Source organism: Amblyomma americanum, chromosome 9 (assembly GCF_052857255.1).
Source record: "Amblyomma americanum isolate KBUSLIRL-KWMA chromosome 9, ASM5285725v1, whole genome shotgun sequence".
Taxonomy (NCBI): domain Eukaryota; kingdom Metazoa; phylum Arthropoda; class Arachnida; order Ixodida; family Ixodidae; genus Amblyomma; species Amblyomma americanum.
This window is the reverse complement of record NC_135505.1, coordinates 115,596,418-115,616,453: the sequence shown is the minus strand read 5'-3', so window position 1 is coordinate 115,616,453 and position 20,036 is coordinate 115,596,418. Positions and strand designations below refer to the sequence as shown.

Sequence of the window (20,036 nt, the reverse complement as noted above, 5' to 3'; positions counted from 1 at the left end):
AGCGTGTTGCAGCGTTGTCAAGGGCTCCACGGAACGCCATCGGCTGTCCGGCGCGACGCGTGGCTCGTTGGACAATTTAAGGAGATGACGCCTGTCACATTTCTCGCTGGACACCCGAATCGCGCCCTAAGGGAACGAAAAATGATCGATCGATCAATCAATTAATCAATCGATCAATCCTCAACACTGTCACGTTAAAATCCCTTCTCTTACGGGGCGGTTCAGGTGTTCACAGAGATGCACCATTTTTCGCTCACGGCCAAAGAAGCCGACGACACCGGCTTTTCTGTGATACGAGCTCCTTAACGCTGTCCCGTTAATACATCTGCTTAGGGCAGGTAGTGACCGCAGACCTAGACCATGAGAGTGAAATAAGAATAAAAATAGGGTGCAGCGCATTCGGCAGTCACTCGTGGATCATGAAGAGCAGGTTACCAATTTCTCGAGAGAGGAAAGTATTGGTCAGATGTTTTGGGTGGATGTCAATGAGTAATTACTCCCTAAGTGAGAGGAATGTATCTTACTGGTACTCGCCTTTGGGACAGAAGTATGGAGGCTACTGAGAAAGGTTGAACTTAAATTGATGTCAGTGCAACAAGCTTTGGAAAGGAAAATGCTAGGAGTAACATTAGGAGACGAGAGCAGAGTGAGTCGAGGAACAAATGTGAGCTAATCCTAGCCTAAATTGAGAAGAAATGGGCAGGGCGTGTAATGCGAAGACAAGATAACCAATCCCAGGATAACTAAGAGGGGCTGGAAGACGGGTGGGAGAATGAGATTACGGAGTTTGAAGGAATAACGTGGCCGCAGCTGACATGGGACAGGGTTTAGGGGGGATATGAGAGAGGCCTTTGTCCTGCACTGGATGTAGCTATGGTTTGATGATGATGATTATCTACTATTTCATCGAAAAGGACTGATTGCAACAAGGTCCCATTTTGAATTTTTTTCCTAACCAGTACAAAAAAAGATGCCCCAACTGTATGTGATCAATGAGTATACTTAATCTCACTGGAAAAGGGTAACATCAGTGAAATGGCAGGGTTTATTGGGTTTACAGTGGTTAACATCGCAAAGCAACTCGAGCTATGAGAGACGCCGTAGTGTAGGGCTGCGAATAATTTTGACCACCTGGGGTTCCTTAACACACACAGACATTACACAGCATGTGCCTAAAACATTTCGCTTCCATCGAAATGCGACTGCCACAGCCAGAATCAAACCCGCGTCTTTCAGGTCAGCGACGAACACTAAATGGCAGGAAAGCTGCACTTATCTTCAAGGTCTCTTTCCCAATTTGCTTTTCTGCGTCACAATGTGGGTATGTTCAGTATGAAGCATACCTTGGCAAAATGACTGCTCACTCACAGAATTTCGGTCAACCTACGGGCTCACTCATAGATGACCGGACTCGCTTGAGGTCATGAACTCACCTCATTTAGGCTCACAACTCACTTCATCTCACTCAGACTCGCCAGTCATCCGCAGTCAACCAATCATAATGACTCAACGTCTCGTTCAGACTCATCTAGGCTCACTCATTTGAACTCTGACTCATTTCGACTCGCGACTCATCTGGGCTCTCATTTAAACTCGCAACTCACCTGTACTCACTCATTTTGACTCATGACTCACCTGCACTCACTCCTTCTGACTCGCGCACATTTCAACTCACGACTCACCCAGGCTCACCTTGACTTAGGACCTCCTATAAGTTCGCACATCGGAAAGCTGAACCGTTTTTGCGCCCAACGACCCAATTTACACGCTTAGGCTAAACTGCCAAAAAATGTTCTTAAAAACAAGGTGATATGATGATTTCTCTACTGCAGCTAGACTGTAGCCAGGCCTAGCTGAGAGGCCTGTAGCTGCTGCTCGCGGGACGTAAAGATCTAGGGCCGCTGCACGTGTTCTGTAACCAATTAAAAAACAGCAAAGGAAGGACTAGAGCAATCGCAATACAGCAACCCATAGCTAATATCCAATGATGCCAAGTGCAGCACTAATCGACTCTTCTCACCCTTTAGAAATGTTCTTAAGTGGAGCAGCCACGAAAATTGCATACCACAAAAAAATGAAATTGCTCTACATCATCATCTCGACACAAAGGGTATTCAGTATTAAGAGTGCACAGGAAACTCATGTTTATGAACGTTACAAGCTCATGCACAGTCGGCATCATGGATTCCTTTCGGATCATGAAATTATTCAAACTCACATCACGGACTTAATTTATTGCATTCGGCCACACTTTACCGGACTGACCAGGACTTCTGAATGTGAACCCACTCTCACTACTAAATCATGATCTGAATGTGTGCCCGGACTCACAACTCAGACCGTGATTTGAACAAGAGTCCAGACTCACTCACGACTCGGACCATGATTTGAATATGAGCCCAGACTCACTCATGATTCAGATAATGATCCGAATGTATCCAAACTCACGACTCAGATCATGATCTGAATGCGAGTCCAGACTCTCACGACTCATATGATCTGAAATGAGCTCGAATGACTCAACTCACGAGTGAGTCTGCCAACCATGGTGTGAAGACAGCATAATCTGCAAGTTCGAAGGTAAAACTTTATTTGTAGAAGGAATGATTACAGAGAGTAATTCTGCAACAACTGTTGACTAAAAAAGAGTGCACACATATTTCAACAAAGAAACAGCCCCATTTCATTTGGGGCTGGTGTCAACAACTACTGCAACAGTCTTAGTCGTTTACAGAACAAGGCACTTGTTGAGTACAGCTACTTTCAAGCACCAACGTCTATTGCACACACTAAAAGACGAAAGAAAACAACATTCCTGAGGAAGGCTAAAATGCCATGAATGTCCAGGCTGCCTCCTAACACTAAATGCCATAGTGAGAGATTGTACTAATACTGTCTGGTTTGACAAAAAAAAATGCTTGGTACGTATTCAGAAGGCCAAAATATCATTACTGAAGTTTCAAACTTCACTTGACAAGACACAGTTCAACAGGAGAAATACTCTGATGATGATGGTTTGCCTAATCTTAAAATTCGTGATTAACAATCAATTTAATGTTACTAAGGTGTTTTTTAACAGGACAGTGCTGTACAGAAACAAAATACAAAACTACCTGCCTACAGAAGGTTTGGCCTAAACTAAAAAATTTGTTGGTTATCACTGGTTTTTGAGAGTGCTACAGTACTCCCTTTAAACCTGGACAGTCCTGTACAAGAAACAGGACTAGTATTTCAGACCAAAAAACTTGGTCTAATCTCAATTTTGTGAGTAACCATTGCTTAACTGCTAAGGGTTTTCCCTTGTAAGCTCGACAGTACTGTACTTTTCTTCATGAGTATTGCTTAACATACAAGCCTGTCCACAACGTGGCTTCCCAACACATTTCAACTGCATGTAGCATTAGCCTTGCAAATACCTGAGCACTTTTCAGTCTGAGCTTTGCTGTTCCTCTAGGCTTGAAACCTGGTGTGATGGTTTGGTTTGGTTTATGGGGGTTTAATGTTCCAAAGCGACTCAGGCTATGAGGAACACCGTAGTGAAGGGCTCCGGAAATTTCGACTACCTGGAGTTCTTTTACGTGCACTGACATCGCACAGCACACGGGCCTCTAGAACTTCGCCTCCATCGAAATTCAACCGCCGCGACTGGGATCGAACCTGCATCTTTGGAAACCGGCAGCCGAGCGCCATAAGCACTCAGCCACCGCGGTGGCCTGGTGTGATAGGGTTCTGCGGAGGCAGCAAACTATTCCGAGGAGCTGGGTCTTTTCTTAGACAAAGAAAGCATTTTGCATTTCAGATGTCCAGCGTTGCAATTTTGCAATTTTGTTTGTCACATTACAAAATTCATGAAAATCACATTTTTAAACAGTCTCAAATGTATGCACGTGAAGGTCAATCAAGGTACAGCTTTCTCCATCACTTTCTTCACCGGGGGAGGACGAAAAATCTGGGAATTTCTGCCCAAACCGTACAAAGGTGGCACCAGTGGAACTGCAGTGTCCATCAAAGGCACTCTTAAAGGCACTTCACAAATGTCACCACAGGGGGTTCCTTTGCCTGGTTCAGCTTTTCATCACAAGTGTTGTATCATGAGGCCATGAGCTGACGCATGCCAAACTTGTTCGTCCAAACGGCAGTAAGCAAAATAAAAAGAACAAAAAAGCACTGAGCCTTCATGTTGTGGCTTCAACTTGGATCTTCTTTGCTGACAGATTCTGCGAGTTGCCTCTTGCACCTGCATGATCCCAATGTGAGATTATATGTCACTTTAGCACCTGGTTCAGTACAAGGCCACCAGAGGCACTCAGCTGCAGCACTGGTGGCAAAATCTGGCGGAGATGCAGTCAAATAAGGTTGTGAAAGGAGTAACTGTACACTCCAAGTGACTGCATTCTGCTGGTTTCCTGACCCAAAGTGTGCACCAAAGATATAACCTTTAATGCTGTCATAATTGTCCAGTGTCTACTAGAAGATATCCAAACGCTGCAACTGAAGTTACAATTGGCACTGTAGTTAACTATTGCTTCACAGGATGGCGCTAGTAGCCTTGCAGCTGAGAGCCACATTTTGGTGCACAAATGATGTGGCAAAGGTAACACAAGTGACCAAGCTAACATGCCAAATGATGTGGCAAAGGTAACACAAGTGACCAAGCTAACAGTTTTTATAGCATGAGCCAGTGCCAACGACCTATTCATGAGACGGGGAGATACCAAGGTCAAACACTCTCTTCACACCCGTTACATTAAGGAGCAGGATAAAGAATGCACTGAAAGCCAGCTAGTACTTACCTGACCACATGATGCATGCCACAATCTCTTGGAAATATTAACAGCACATGATAAGATGGAAACATTTTGTGAACTGCAGTCCCTGGTTACAACACCTGACACCCTCCTTTAAGGACATTTTAATTCACAGTGCCAAAGAACAGCGCAATCAAGTACAATAGATGTTACAGCTAGCAGCCCGCCGAAGAATATGTCCCAGTGAATCTACAAGCCATTAGGCCTATTACCAACTTCACCTATTCACATTACGTGCGTATCACATGCATATAGTACTTTAATTCTACACTTAAAGATTAAACCGCTAGGTATAACAAGTTAAATGCAGCCACATAAAAAATTATGATTCTCAAATGTAGGCTAGCACTTCCCAGCTATAGTGAACTGCATGCTAACATGCATATTCAGAGGTGACAACCTTAAAGGGGCTCTGAAACACCTTCCGAGGAGAGCACATCAACTCGCTCAATCACTACACTGTGTTGTCATGAAAACCTGAGCCAAATAATACACTTATACATGCAGCAGACAACCCACAATCACACGCGAAAGTTGGCGAGCCCTTCCCGGCGACTTTTTCATACTCGCACCCTCCTCCGTCGCTCGCATCTGCGTATACAAGTTGAGAGGTGGCTATTGGTTAGATTCGTTCGGGCAGCTACCGTGGCCGTGGCCAATAATGCGTGTAGCTCTGGCGGGCAACGAGGATCCGCTCCCGGAGGGGGGTTGGCGAAGGAGCGCCTACCTTCCAGCGTGCAAAATGTGACGAGATGAGAGGGAAAGGCGCGAAGACACTGAAATTCAAATTTTAATTACAGATAACTCAGCTTCTACAAAGCGCTTTTAAAAAAATTCTTGCTGGACAATATTCGTGAAGCGGCGTGCTTTAGCATCCCCAGCATACCGCAACTTTATTAGTGCCCCTTTCAGAGCCCCTTTAAAAAAACCTTTTGCAGTAAAGTCTAGCTTGTTAGAGTGCAAATGTTATATGATCATATTTTGCAGTCTGTTTAGTACAACAGTGGCTTTTGGGCGCCATTACTTGTATAGTTCATTCAGCAGGAATGGAGAGCTGTCGTTGCCTAAAAAAGAAAATAAATAAATAAAAAAAGTGAAGCCATCCAATTGGAAGAGTTGTCACCAGCTGGGAGAACTGGACAGCTTCACATAAGGCAATGATATACCTGCTTGCTCCATTTTTACCTGCCAGATGGGGATACCAGTTCAATTGCTTGGTAGTATACCAGCACTTCTAAGTTTGAGCTTCCGAATATGAACCAGGCAGGTACTGAAGCTCCAAAAGAGTCACAGCACAAAACAGACCACAAATGAGATCTATGTGAAAATTTTTTATTTAGAAAAAGCAGTGATAAGCGAAAAAAACCTGTGCAAAAAATGTCATCGCCAGGCACACAGAAATATGAGTATACAGCATTCACTAACTCAGAAACAATAAACAATGTCCGAAATTGCATAAAGAAAATTTTCCACAAGACAACAGCTAAAACAAGGCTATAAAAAGGCATGGAGGCACGAAAGACACAAGAGGGCACTAAGGGCATTAAAGTCCAAAAGTTTACCTATAGGCACAGTCCAGGACTGGGATACGGCTTGGCATGCCACTACGTGCGGCGAGTTTTCCAGGAGGAGGAAGTGCCCTGTTCAGAACGCTGAAAATTGTTTGCAAAGAGTGCGGGTGGCAGAATTAAAAAGAGATAGAACAGGCATGCCTTTTACTATGGAGAACAGTGTCGCACTTAAAGGTAAACCTATCGGTTGTAGGTATGGGAGCAGTTACTGTCCTCCCTATCTCTACAGGCATGCCTTTTATTATGCAGAACAGTGTCACATTTAAAGGTAAACCTACCAGTTGTAGGTATGAGAACAGTTACTATCCTCCCTATCCCTACAGGCATGCTTTTTATTATGTAGAACAGTGTCACACTTAAAAGTAAACCTATCAGTTGTAGGTATGGGAGCAGTTACTATCCTCCCTATCTCTATAGGCATACCTTTTATTATGCAGAACCATGTCACACTTAAAGGTAAACCTATCAGTTGTAGGTATGGGAGCAGTTACTGTCCTCCCTACCTCTACAGGCATACCTTTTATTAAGCAGAACCGTGTCACACTTAAAGGTAAGCCTATCAGTTGTAGGTATGGGAGCAGTTACTGTCCTCCCTACCTCTACAGGCATACCTTTTATTAGGCAGAACCGTGTCACACTTAAAGGTAAACCTATCAGTTGTAGGTATGGGAGCAGTTACTGCCCTCCCTATCTCTACAGGCATACCTTTTATTAAGCAGAACCGTGTCACACTTAAAGGTAAACCTATCAGTTGTAGGTATTGGAGCAGTTACTGCCCTCCCTATCTCTACAGGCATACCTTTTATTAAGCAGAACCGTGTCACACTTAAAGGTAAACCTATCAGTTGTAGGTATGGGAGCAGTTACTGTCCTCCCTACCTCTACAGGCATACCTTTTATTAAGCAGAACCGTGTCACACTTAAAGGTAAACCTATCAGTTGTAGGTATGGGAGCAGTTACTGCCCTCCCTATCTCTACAGGCATACCTTTTATTAAGCAGAACCGTGTCACACTTAAAGGTAAACCTCTCAGTTGTAGGTATGGGAGCAGTTACTGCCCTCCCTATCTCTACAGGCATACCTTTTATTAAGCAGAACCGTGTCACACTTAAAGGTAAACCTATCAGTTGTAGGTATGAGTGAGGTATGAGAGCAGTTACTATCCTCCCTATCCCTACAGGCATGCTTTTTATTATGCAGAACAGTGTCACACTTAAAGGTGAACCTATCAGTCATAGGTATAAAAGCAGTTACTGTCCTCTCTGTCCCTATACCTATTGCTGGTTTATTATGAGTTACGAGTTGCCACACTCACATTGATACAACCACCCTACAATAAAATGTCATGTTTTGTCCAATGAAATGCCCTAGACCACAACTTATGACGTAGTGCTGTTAAACAAAGCAGATAAACTACAAAGAACGCACACCCTTGAAACAAAGGGCATTGTATTATAATTAAATGCATTGTTTTGGTACAAACTAAATGCACAATTTGTCAATTTCATCACTTGCTTAAGCTCGAACTGTAACTGATGTGCAGGTATGGGGATGACATTCTATTCTTACAGGGTCCAACTTATTGTGGATATAACACATTAGCAGTGCAAACATGTTTCTTACAAATTTTTTCTGTTCAAGAAAAAAGAAAATATGAATTTCACTTTTTGATTACTACAACTGCAAGCAGGCAGGTCTTGATATTAGTAACATCAGAGTGCCATACATTGCTGAATGCCAAAAGAGAGAAATTATTCATAGAAATCTAATTTCTCCTGCTGAAATCTTGGACTGCTTGAAGACCAAAGTGGCAAATTTCATTCCTCTGACTTTTCAAGATTATACCAGAGTTAAAAGTTCGAAAGTGGTCGGTCTCACTATCAAGCTTACCTTGCATTGTGTAGATGCGGTGATGACGGAATTTTCTCCCATTTCCTTGCTAAGCGAAAGGGAAGAAAAAAACCTCTTCTAAGCACACCGATTTTGATCATGTTCTCAATTGCGTGCGTATTAGTTTGTTAATACACATTTTTCATGCCAGGGGGGTCTCATAAACAGTGTTTCTATGGTAATTAGCCATGAACTTAAACAAAAAACATGGACATGGTGGCAGAGCAATGCTAAACTTTCGTAACAAATGTGTTATCATAACGTAAACCAGTCACACTTTGTCAGACACCTCTGTACTAAGAACAACTCGGCTTTTGGCACACTGTAAAAACTGATTTTCATATTTTGGTACAATACACAGACCCTCATTCAGAACCCTTGGGACTGAGAAAAAAACAGCTGCATTATGTGAATTGCAAATTATCAAAGGATCAGCAAAAAATGACATGAAATGAGTCGGAAAAATGAAAAGACACTTGAAATTATGACACGACATGAAAAATAAGGATAAAAGAGTTTGTCTTAAATAATGTATTCAAATTTACGCATTAAATTCATATGGAAACATAAAAGTCTGCCTAACAAAAGCCGGACTTGTATCTTGTGTGTTACTCTTCAAGAAAGCATCACCGAACAGTTCAGCTTATCGGATTATTGAGCTTAACAGAGACCAGTTGAAAGGAAGCCCACTGCACGGACTCTCACCGGCCAACACTTGTACAAATGGCCCGACTCACCTGCTTGGAAATGTTGCACACTGACTGGCAACCGTGAAGAGCGGTGCCGTACTGGCCAGGTCCCGCAGCAAACACCTGGACTTGTGCCCTGTAAGGACCAGGAATTCTTTTTAATTCATAAATATAGAACACAAGAAAGAAAATGCTAACCAAATCCGAGGATCTGTAAAGGGAAAGTAACATTTCAGAGTCAGCTTGGCTCCTGCATCAGGGTTCTGATGATGGGCGAGGCACGGCTGGGTTTTAAAACACATGGGGCGGAATGCTTGAGACCACCAAGATATCAATGTTAAAGAGACACCATTATGGACAAGTATACCCAACTTTCATTCTTAGTAAAGTTTGACTCTCTGGCGCCTGCTGGCTACGTTGGTGTTAGTTTGGCAGCAAAAGAAGGAGTTATTGCTGAGAAAATAGGATTCAAACTTAAGAAATTAAGACCAAAAAGGACACTGTGATCACTTTGGTCACCAGTAGCGGAGTGGCCTAGCCTCAGGGATTCAGGCAGGTGAACTTGGCTCGATGCAGGGCAATTTGCTGGAGAAAAGCGGCCGGTGACGGCACTACCCGTATTTCAATCTTTGACCTTTTCCAGCTGACAACAGCTCTGTTTTCAGCAAAAATCTTTACTATATCATGGTCTTCACTAGTATATAAGTTGTTGGTGATGGCATGACTCTGATGATGCTCTCTGGCTGTTTACTAAACACACACAAAGTGTTGGTTTATAAAAGAAACACTCAGAAATACCTTACATCCTGTTCTTATCATCCCTTTATGGGATAATTATTTTCAGTTATCCCGTTTTTGATTTCGTTTATTCCTTGTGGAAGTACCGCATTTACACAAATATATTGTGGCTGCAAATATAAAGCGAGTTTGATGCCATGTGAAAACCAAAGCTTTGCATGAACACGGTGTCGTCATCTTCTAAGAACTCAGCGTCATCTAAGAGGCAGTAGTTAAGAAATGCGTGCAGCACAGTCAAGCGCGGCAAAACTGTCCATGGAATGCTGCTGCTTCCCTGTGCTTCGCGCTGCCATGCTACAAACGTGCTCCCTTATCTTCCCTTTTCAACTCCTCAGCCTTCACTGCACGTTTACTGGCTTTCCTTTCTAAGCGACCCACGCCGCCTTCTTTCTACGCTCACAGCTGGCATTACTTTTTCCGTGTGCGCTGTGCGCTATGATTCAAAGCCTCAAGACCTTCTAAAGTTGCTTTCTTCTCGCAGCTCTCCAGGTTGGCGATGAAGCCATCTCAACGAGAGTCGTTTTATCGTATTTGGTATCCATTTGCCTCCGAGTGTTGACCTCGCGAAGCTGGACTTTGTGCATGTCGCGATGTCATCATTCCCTGGGAGGTACATTGCCACGACCAGACGCTCTTTACTATAGCAGTTTCTTAAAAAAAAATTGTTACTACAACAACAAAAAAAAAGCAGTCTATGGAACGCAAAATGGGCCCGTAGCTTCACTTTATTATATCCGAATTTTTACAATAACCAAGTTTACTACAGCGAGGTTCTGCTGTAAAAGGTAGAAGTGAGCAGCAGTCCATGCTGCATCTCTGTTTGCCAGTGGTGGTAAGCATAGCTTATCTTTTGCTCACTCAACAGCTGCTGGCAACTGTTCCTTTAAGCAATTTGTTTTTGTCTACCGTCATGTGTTTCGCGAGTTGGTGATCTGCGATCTGCTAGCTTAAGCCAACAAGGCATGTAAGGTGAATGGAAGATAAGTCAGATAACCAATAGTAGCTTAGGGTAACATAGTGGATGCCAAGAAAAGGCTAGTATGGCATGACAGATAGTCAGGTAGATGATGAGATTAGGAAGTTTGCTGGGACTGTGCAGCCACAGTTGGTGTGGAAAAGTGTTAATTGGAAGCCAGTAAGATAGGATAGTACGATAGCAGTAGGCCAGTAGGCTACAGATAGTGCATGTCTCTTTTGCACTATCTCTAAAAGTTAAGCAAGGAAGCTGGAACTACATTACACAAGCGTCTCTCACCTCAATCCTGTCCTTTCCAGCCAGGGGAGTGGTGATCGTGCGTTGTTCAGCTTTCCTGATGGACTCCAGCTGTGCAAGGCAGCGACTTGCCTCACGACGGACGCTCTCCACTGGGTCCTCAGCTGCACAGGTCGAGTAAGGACAGTATTAACGAAATAATGCGAGGGATTAAGCAACTAAATGGGGCATCCAAGCTAGCTGTTGTGTGAGAGCTTTCAGTACAACATACTGTTATTTGAGCACTCAACCCTAATGCAAAAGGAAGAATTGTTTGTTTGTTTATTCATACCGTCAGGCCAAGTAAGGACATTTAAAGGAGTGGGAAAAACAATACAACAAAGAAAAGATAACAAGTCTCGCTCCAAGTCGACAACAATGCAAAACAGAGGCAGTATATATAAAAAATTAAAAAAAGTGGAAAGCAGTGAACAAATGCAAAAATACGCCCGTATTATACACATCAGAAACGGAATCTACACACTAAGACTCAATCATATCAGGGAAGATGAGAGTCTCTAAAGCAGCAGTAAAAGCACTGACAGATGAGGATATAGCAACTGGATCTGGTAGTTCGTTCCACTCTTTAATCGCCCTTGGAAAAAAGTTGCATTTGAGGGTATCATTCCGTGCAACTGGTGGTTGTATGTATAAACTGTGCCTATGTCTGGAGTGTTGATCTGATGAAATCAACGCAAAATTCAGGTAAATTAATTTTAACCTGGTTATGAATAGTTAGAAATAAAAGTTTTAATTGGTCAAACTTCGTCTTTAGTTCTAAGGGGGGAAGGTTTGCACACCTGCATAGTTCAGTAGGAGAGTGCACGCACTGGTATTTATTAAATATGAATCTTGAAGCCGGTCGTTGAATCCTGTCCAATTTATGTCTGTTAGTTGCAGTGTGTGGGTCCCATATTATTTTAGAATATTCAATAATTGGCCTTATTAGCATCTTATAGGCTACGGTTTACACTTCAGGTGTTGCATTATACAGTCTGTGCCCGAATCCTCACAGAACTTTATTTCCTTTGCTACATACTTCATTGATGTGCATGTTCCACCTCAAATCCGGAGTGAATATTAATCATAAATATTTATATCTTGTAACCCTTTTTAGGTCGTGTGGGCCAGTACTGTAATTATAGCTCAGGGGCACCTTCTTCCTTATGATAGACATACAGACTGATTTTACTGGGTTCAGTGACATTTGCCATTCATTGCACCAGCTTAGAATTTTTTGTAAATTGTTGTTAAGGCCTAGCTGGTCAGTTAAAGATTCAACCCTATTACGGTATATACAACGCAGTCGTTTGCGAACAATCTTATTGGAACGGTTATATCAGAAGGCAAATCATTAATAAAGATAATAAATAATAGAGGCCCCAAAACACTGCCTTGAGGTACTCCAGACAAAACAGGCTTAGACCTGGAATTAATTTTATTTATTTCAACATACTGCTCACGAGACTGAAGGTAGGATGTAAACCACTTAGTAAAATCAGGATTTCTAAATATTGCATTCAATTTTAGCAAGAGTTTCGGATGTGACACTTTATCAAATGCTTTGGCGAAGTCTAAGAAAGTTATGTCAATCTGTCCTCGGCTATTTATTGATTGTGAAAGATCATGAACTGTCTGAACAAGCTGTGTTATTGTAGACAACCTCTTATGAAAACCATGTTGCACTTGTGATAATAAGTTGTAAGTTTCCAGATAATTTGAGAGATGATTACAGACTATGTGCTCAAGAAGTTTGGAGCAGGTGCTTGTAAGAGAAATGTGCTGGCAGTTACCTACGTCTGATGTTCTCCCACTTTTGAGAACCGGAATTATTTTGGCTTGTTTCCAGGCTGTAGGAAATGTTCCTTGGGTAAGCAAAGATTGAAAGATTATAGCAAGATATTTAGCGACCCACTGAGCAAAAGTATATAGAAACCCATTCGGGACATTGTTGGAGCCAGTAGATTTCGTTGTGTTAATGCACAGAAGGTGGTTCAGGACTCCTTCTTCGTTGATCAGAAGGTCAGAGACTGGAGGGCGATCAGAGGAGTCATAAAAGTATGGAAATGTGCGATCATTGTTGGTGAACACGGAGGAAAAAAAGGAATTGAAGTTTTCAGCACAATTTTGAGCACTTCATTCATCCTCAGCTTTATGTTGTTTCTTTGTGGGGTTTACATATCTCCAAAATTTGCTAGGCGATTCACGAAGAAAATGTTTCAGTTACATTAAAGAATCTCTCCTTGGATTCCTTCAAAGGACGATTTAGATCTAGCCTCATGTTATGAAGTAAAGTCTTGTTCTGGGCACTCAGGTCTCGAGAACAAGCTTTCCGTTTCCTTTTAATCCTCTGTTTGACATAAAGTATCTCCCTTGTAATCCACGGGTTCATTCTTTTGCACTTTTTGACGCTCTTATGAATAAATTGCCTAATACAATGCATCGTAATCTTGGAAAAAAGTCCCAAAGGTCATCAGTGCCACCATTTGATTCATAAATAGACATGAAGCTATCAAACGACCTTTCCAGATAATCCGAAACACTAACATCATCAGCAGCTTGAAAGTCCAGATATTGGATGCTTGAATAATATTGGATGATACTGGATGCTTCATGAAGTTTACTTAGGAATGCCCTATACTGTATCTTTGCCTATGAATAGCTGTAGGCTAAGTCATTTACATGTGGTAGACTGCAGCATGATACAGAAAACAATCTTTTAACTGGTACTGAGATTGCAATTTACTCTGAAAACATGAACTCTAAGACCACCTGTCAGTATATGCCAACTTGTCTTGCTATTTAAAACTAGCCTTTTGTTTTTCTTACCACGCTGAGTGAGCAACTAAAAAGCCAACCTTCAGGTGAAATAAACATTGCAGAACCCTCTCAGGAATATAAGAGTTCTTTCAATTTATTAATTTATTTATTTACTCATTGACTGATTCATTTATTTATTCATACCTTGAAGGCCCTTTATAGGGGTATCACAGGTGGTGTGGTAATGCAGTGTTCATTGTGAAAGTTTTCCACTGAGAACAGGCAGTCATTTGACAATGTTCGCATTATGTATTCATCAATCTTGGATATTATTTTAATACGTCAGTCAAATTTGTTTTTTTTGCAAATGTTACATATAAAGAGCCCGGATGGGCTTTTGTCTAATTCATGCATTCTTTTTCTACAAAATCACAGATCACACAATGTTGAGCTTATTTTCCGATCATTGCTCTGCTCAAAACACACCACTAACTCCACGTGCCCCTCCTCACCAGCCAATCGGTGCAGATGCTGCAAGAGGCGCCACTGCATCAGCGCACGAATGTCTTCCGCAGCGGAGCACAGCTGGATGAACATGAGCCTGCTGCGACAGCTCCGCCCCTGTGCCAAACCTGCACACACCACATAAGCAATGTCACCAGTCGTTATGTCACCAGACACTACCACGCCAGTCAATTCAGTCAGCAAATCTCATGTGCCTATTCCTGACTCCATCACATCACAGCGCCTCAGACTGACACCTACCAGACAATAAAATAAGCAAATCAACTGTTTTCCTAACTGGCTTGCCCAACTTTGCACACAAACTCATCACATTTCATCAGGCAATCCGTTAAGCAAGACTTATTCTCATTCCCAGCTCGAGTGAATCAGAAGGCCTCGTCAGGTACTATCAGCCAATCCAATACACACACCTACTGGTTACACTCCAGAATCAAATGTACTACAGAGTACCATAAAAGGCACTACGTTCCAAAGTGTCTCTCTATGTACTTCCACCTGAATATTAAGTAAATTACAGATGACTTTCAATCATTCAAACCCGATGTTGGCCAGAAATTTGTTCAAATTGTGCAGAGTTCAAATTAAGGGGAGCCTTTTTATATGCTTGACAATGACAAGACATAAGAGAGAGTCTGAATGCAACAAAAGTTTGAAAAAAAAAAGGGAGTTTGGATTTACAAGTGTTCATTGCGGGTGCTTACTCTAGGCGCAAATGCTACTTGATTAGTAATTTGTAGTTAAAATCCACATTTCTGAGCCCCCTCCACAAACCATGATGAAATCTGGGGCATACACTTTCACATTCGAAAACCTTCTCTCAGAGGAAAGACTCGGGTGTAGTCTTGTTGAAATGCTGACCTTGAATGATGTCCTTGAGCAACTCTTCCTGGCCGCTGGGGCTGCGTTGAAGAAAGGCCAGCAGGCTCCGGACAGCGGCTACGCGACAGGGTAGTGGTCCCTGCACACACCCGCCCGGCCAAGTTTCACATTCACACTATTCCACATTTCTCCGAGTACAGAAAAAATGCGAGGACAAGGACTACAAGTTGCTACGTAAGCAGCTTAACTAGCTAGGCCCTTGCGTAGCTGCCATAGTCAGAAGCTACTTTTACGTTGTCGAGAAGTGACCTATTTAGGCTGACTTTTCCGAGCTTGGCCAATGTGCCAGTTTAAACACGTAGTGCAACTAGTTGCACAATCTGCTGCTTGCTGTGCAAACTGTTGGCCAATTGTTGCTTGGACAATGTGGCCTTTTTAGGTCAATTTGTCCACAATCTACTTGACAAACATTCTTGTGCACAAATTTTTCATAATCTAACCAACTTGAACACAGCCTGATAATAAGCAAGTGTGCACAGCTTGGCCGAACTGCGCATAACTTGCATGTCACAACTTGTGCCCACCTGGTCGACTCAGTCATGTAACTGAAATGACGAGCAGGCGGTGAGATACAAGGCAGCTACAATAAGCTCACAAAATAGAGCAAAGATAGAAGAAAGAACAACGAAGTGAAGATTGTGATGCCACACGTTTCTTGCACAGAATGCACAGTTTCAAGCAGTGGCCAGCTGCCAAGAAGATTGCAGCACAGCAAGTCTGTAATTTACAGACTGGCATGACATTTGGCAGACACTGACTGCGGCCTGAATCCGCCGCAGCAGGCGCCGAGTGATCCGTTCCTGCAGGCCGAATGGAAGAAGGGGACCCGCGAGGTAGCCAAGAGCCATCCACACGGCCGCTTCTTGACGCCACTTCAAGCCCAGCTGCTCAACACAGGCCTCTGCACTGGACACCAGCAAAACCAGCTCGGCCTCCTAAAACACCAAACAGGAGCAGTCAATGTCTGTAAATTGAAAGGCTTTACTGAATAAACTGAACTGCATCGTTCAGTGCTACACTGGCTCGGCCCAAGGGCTTGTTGCACTATGGCTCAGTGGTCTCTGCATTCATCTACTGATACCAAGGTTGTGGGTTCAAATCCTGGCGTGGCGACCGAATTTTGATGACAGCGAAATGCAAAAGTGTCTGTGCGCTGTGTAATGTCAACGCACATTAAAGAACCCCAGGTGGCCTAAATTGATCCAGAACCCGCACTACGGCGCCCCTGATAGCACAGCCCACGAGTCACTTCGGGACGTTAAACTACCACACCACACACAACTGCACCACACCAAAACTAAAGCCTAAAGATGCCCTTAGTTCTGCCATACTTGTGCAGGGTCTTGTACAGATAGTAGCAAAATGAAAAAGAACATGTTATAAACATTCACACAATGATTACTCGACAAGCATGAGTGACAAGGACATCTTTTCCATTTTGTTGGACAGTTTTCCTCTGAACGAATAATTACTACATTTTCAACTTCAGTGCAAAAAACAACAGTGAAATTCATTCTTTGGGTGCAAACTGACTGTTCCTTTTCACACTGCAGCGACCTGTACATACACATGGTGACTTGGAACTACTAATTCCTTTGCATGCATAGTTAGCTGAGTGATGCCCAAGTCTTGCACAGGGTGGCTTGCATATTTGCAGCCTCGTTTGTCTAAAAGCTCACTTGCTGCCTGAAAAAGTCTTTAAAATTTCTCACGAGTGCACATGAGTGAGAAAATTAGCATAGTCTGTTTTTTTGCTGACACTGGGAAGAGGCTGCATGCAAGCTGTGCAAAATATGGGAAGAAAAAGGCCTCCTGCACGGGGTAAGTGAGTAATTGTTGCCCCCTTAAAAAAAGAAAAGTTCTTGTACCACTTTCTAAAACATCTGTCATAGTTTGGATGCTGCTTTTACTTGCCACACTTCTGCACATAAGTTTTTCACAAATCTTTCCTGAGCCTGGTATGCAAGCTACTACTGGATTGCATACCGGTAAATGTGTACGCAACAAACATAAAAAAAAATGCACGCTTTGAACCAACTTCGCAAATAAAGGACATGCTTCACAACACAATGAAAGCGAATTCTGCTCACTGTGCAGCAGTCGTCACAGCCAGCACGACACGTTGAGTTACAGCAAGCACGGCAAGGCAACAGAGCCTGTGCAATGGTTGAAAGGCCATCCGCCAGCAGGCCTTCCGCGAGCAAACCACAAGCCTCAATGAGTAGCAGGCGCGGCCAGCTGATGATGCCCTGGCCGCTGAGAAAGGTTACCACCTGCATGTGCCAGCATTTCATCCTTTCTCCCGCTGCCTTCATCCAAATGCAACAATCAGCAAAAACAGGTTCATCATGGCTGGAAGCTAGAGAGGTAGAGGACAGCTTACTTTGTTTTTACTCCCATGTGGACCAGTTTCAAACACATTTACAGCACATCCCCTGACAAATCATTCCAAGATAGCACTCTCTGTCATAAAGAAAGTGGCTAACAATGTAAAACAGTTTGCACATTATTACTGAGACACTGGGGATGACCTAAAGCTGGCCCGCATCGATAGATTGCTCCGTACCGATGGCAAAGAGGCTACTTTCGCTGCAAACATGACTCTCACAGGCTTGAAAAGGCTGAAAATGAAATAAAGATATTTTTGAGGCTACACCACACTGCCAAGCACTTCCTGCCAGCAATCACAGAGTCCACAATTCTCACATCATTGTCAGTTGTCATCAATGTCATGAGCTTAAATCAAGCAGTGGGGAAAAAAATTATTTTAGCCTGAACTCCAAATTTAACAGCAATAAATACTTCTTTTTCTGCACGATAAACACCAAAATAGCCAGAAAGAGCCACATTTAATCAATTCTTATTAATAATGCACATTCGACACAATTGTCCTCGATACAATTGCTAGTCTGTCTTTGACAAACTTTTTCTCCTTCATCGTCCTTTTTGCAGAAGCGAAACATATGCACAACCCATACCTGACTGACCCCTTCCGCCATAACAGTCCGCACAAACTTGTCAGGATCAGTGCACAGCGTGTTCCAAGTGATCAGCAACTTGGTTTCGAAAGACTCTGCACCAACGAGCCGTGCAAAGTCCTGGAAGCAAACAGAGCATGCAGTGAAGCCGATGAGGAAAGTGAGAAACGTCACACAACTCATGCAACCAACCTGCCTTCAGAGCAGGGCTGATGTGCAAACAAAAGTGTGCAATGCACACATTGTCATTCCAAAAGCTATATGTACGCATCCAATGGACATTAAAACTCCTATGGACGTCCACAGAAGCTCCAGTGCCCATTGGACTGTTGGGCGCGAAAAAAAGGGGCCATCATGAGTAGCCGCATCTTTATCGTGCCTAGTGTTGGTTCATCTAAGCTGCGGAGCAACACATGGCAAAAGTTCAGTAGACACTGATAATTCATGTTTACTTAATCCAAACTTCCGCTTATTGAAACTGAAACTGATAGTACCTTGGTCTCATCAATACCAAGAGTTTTAAAACTGTTCCTCTTAATTCGAACTTTGTGCAACTCAAACAACATTTGATGTTGGAAACAAAAAAATGCAATCACTGCCTAAGTCAGAGATGATGTAACTTCGATTGTCATTGACTTAGCTTGTCTTTGATTTGGTGTCAGTGACTGCATTTCTGCATTTTCAGTATGATATTCGACCAGACGACCCGACCTCTGATTGTGAAAACTTTGTCGACTGATGACAACGCAACAGCTCGAATCCAAACAGGGAAGGGAAAAAACACAGCTCTGAACTAACAACAGATTCTGTTGCCAGTTCAGCACTGTGTTCTGTTCCTTCCCTGTTTGGCTTCCAGCCGTTGCGCTGGTTTACAAGAACCAACATCACGTAGCATTAGCAACACTAAATATCTTCCTTTGACAGTAGCACTAGCCAGCCATTGTACTGCATCAACAGGCTGCTGCATCATTACTATCACCCATGCATCTAGCAGTTATACTCAACGTTGCACAACAGTCAAAGTTGTGCAGCATTTCAACCCTCTCAGCCACTATGCATACAAATGTGCCCATAATGGACCCGCAATTTTTTCTGAGAGTGTGCCACGCCTTCCAGTAATTTTTTTCTTTCGGGCTGATTCAACCTCCTCATATCACAACTTAGGTGCTTTTCTTTACGTTAGCTTTATCAAATGTGGGAAATATCTTTCATAACAACGAGCACGGCAGTATGCCTTTCGACACATTCATGTAGGCAGATTTTATAACCTGTAATATTCTGGTAACGTGCACTTTGGAAGAAAGAAATCACTCGCTGCACGATCCCTCGAGTACTTATTTAACGAAATTTGGCGGTGGTTTCACTGTCACAATTTTCCACTGTTGTTTTTTTTTTACATGCCTGTACAAAATTAAAAGTTGATGCTTCATGCCACAGAACTACTACCTAATTAGCTTTCCTAGAGCTTACTAAGGCTATTTAAGTGGAAAATAATTTTTTTAGAATAGAAATGGCAAGTCATGTCTGAAAGAGTTCGGATAGCAAGAAATTGAAAAAAAAAAAGGAGGAGGAACCATGTTGGGATATTGTGGCAACAGGGACAAGTTTTGTAAAAACTCCAATATTACCTTTCCACCCATCCTGAACACTCCATCACCGCAGTATAGACTACTATAGAAAGCTGGCCGGTACTATTACTTTTTAAAGCACACTGTAAAAAAAAAATTGCACCGTTAAGGGTGCATTTCCATGTCTGTAACTCGCACGCTTGCACCCTCCCAAAAAGGTGCAAAGTATGGTTGTCACAACCGTACACAGTTGCACCCTATTTCCGATCGTTTTACAGTTTCACAGGTTTTGATGGCTTTCAAAAATCCTGGTCAATG

At 42.8% G+C, this 20,036-nt stretch overlaps 1 protein-coding gene across 2 annotated transcripts in view; it reads right to left on the bottom strand.

The window, feature by feature from the left end:
- Positions 1-2,568: 2,568 nt before the first annotated feature.
- Positions 2,569-20,036, bottom strand: part of LOC144104155 (serine/threonine-protein phosphatase 4 regulatory subunit 4-like) — a 28,562-nt gene continuing 11,094 nt past the window's right edge. The window contains exons 10-19 of one of the 2 annotated variants that reach the window (XM_077636995.1): positions 18,151-18,270; positions 17,263-17,445; positions 15,931-16,107; positions 15,152-15,251; positions 14,281-14,400; positions 11,012-11,133; positions 9,007-9,094; positions 8,270-8,318; positions 6,371-6,460; positions 2,569-4,237 (exon numbers count right to left, since the gene is read on the bottom strand). In XM_077636995.1, the coding sequence (XP_077493121.1) occupies positions 4,189-4,237; positions 6,371-6,460; positions 8,270-8,318; positions 9,007-9,094; positions 11,012-11,133; positions 14,281-14,400; positions 15,152-15,251; positions 15,931-16,107; positions 17,263-17,445; positions 18,151-18,270 (1,098 nt within the window). In that variant the 3' untranslated portion in view covers positions 2,569-4,188. The remainder of the gene's footprint in view (positions 4,238-6,370; positions 6,461-8,269; positions 8,319-9,006; positions 9,095-11,011; positions 11,134-14,280; positions 14,401-15,151; positions 15,252-15,930; positions 16,108-17,262; positions 17,446-18,150; positions 18,271-20,036) is intronic. The other variant, XM_077636996.1, reaches the window with a different exon arrangement.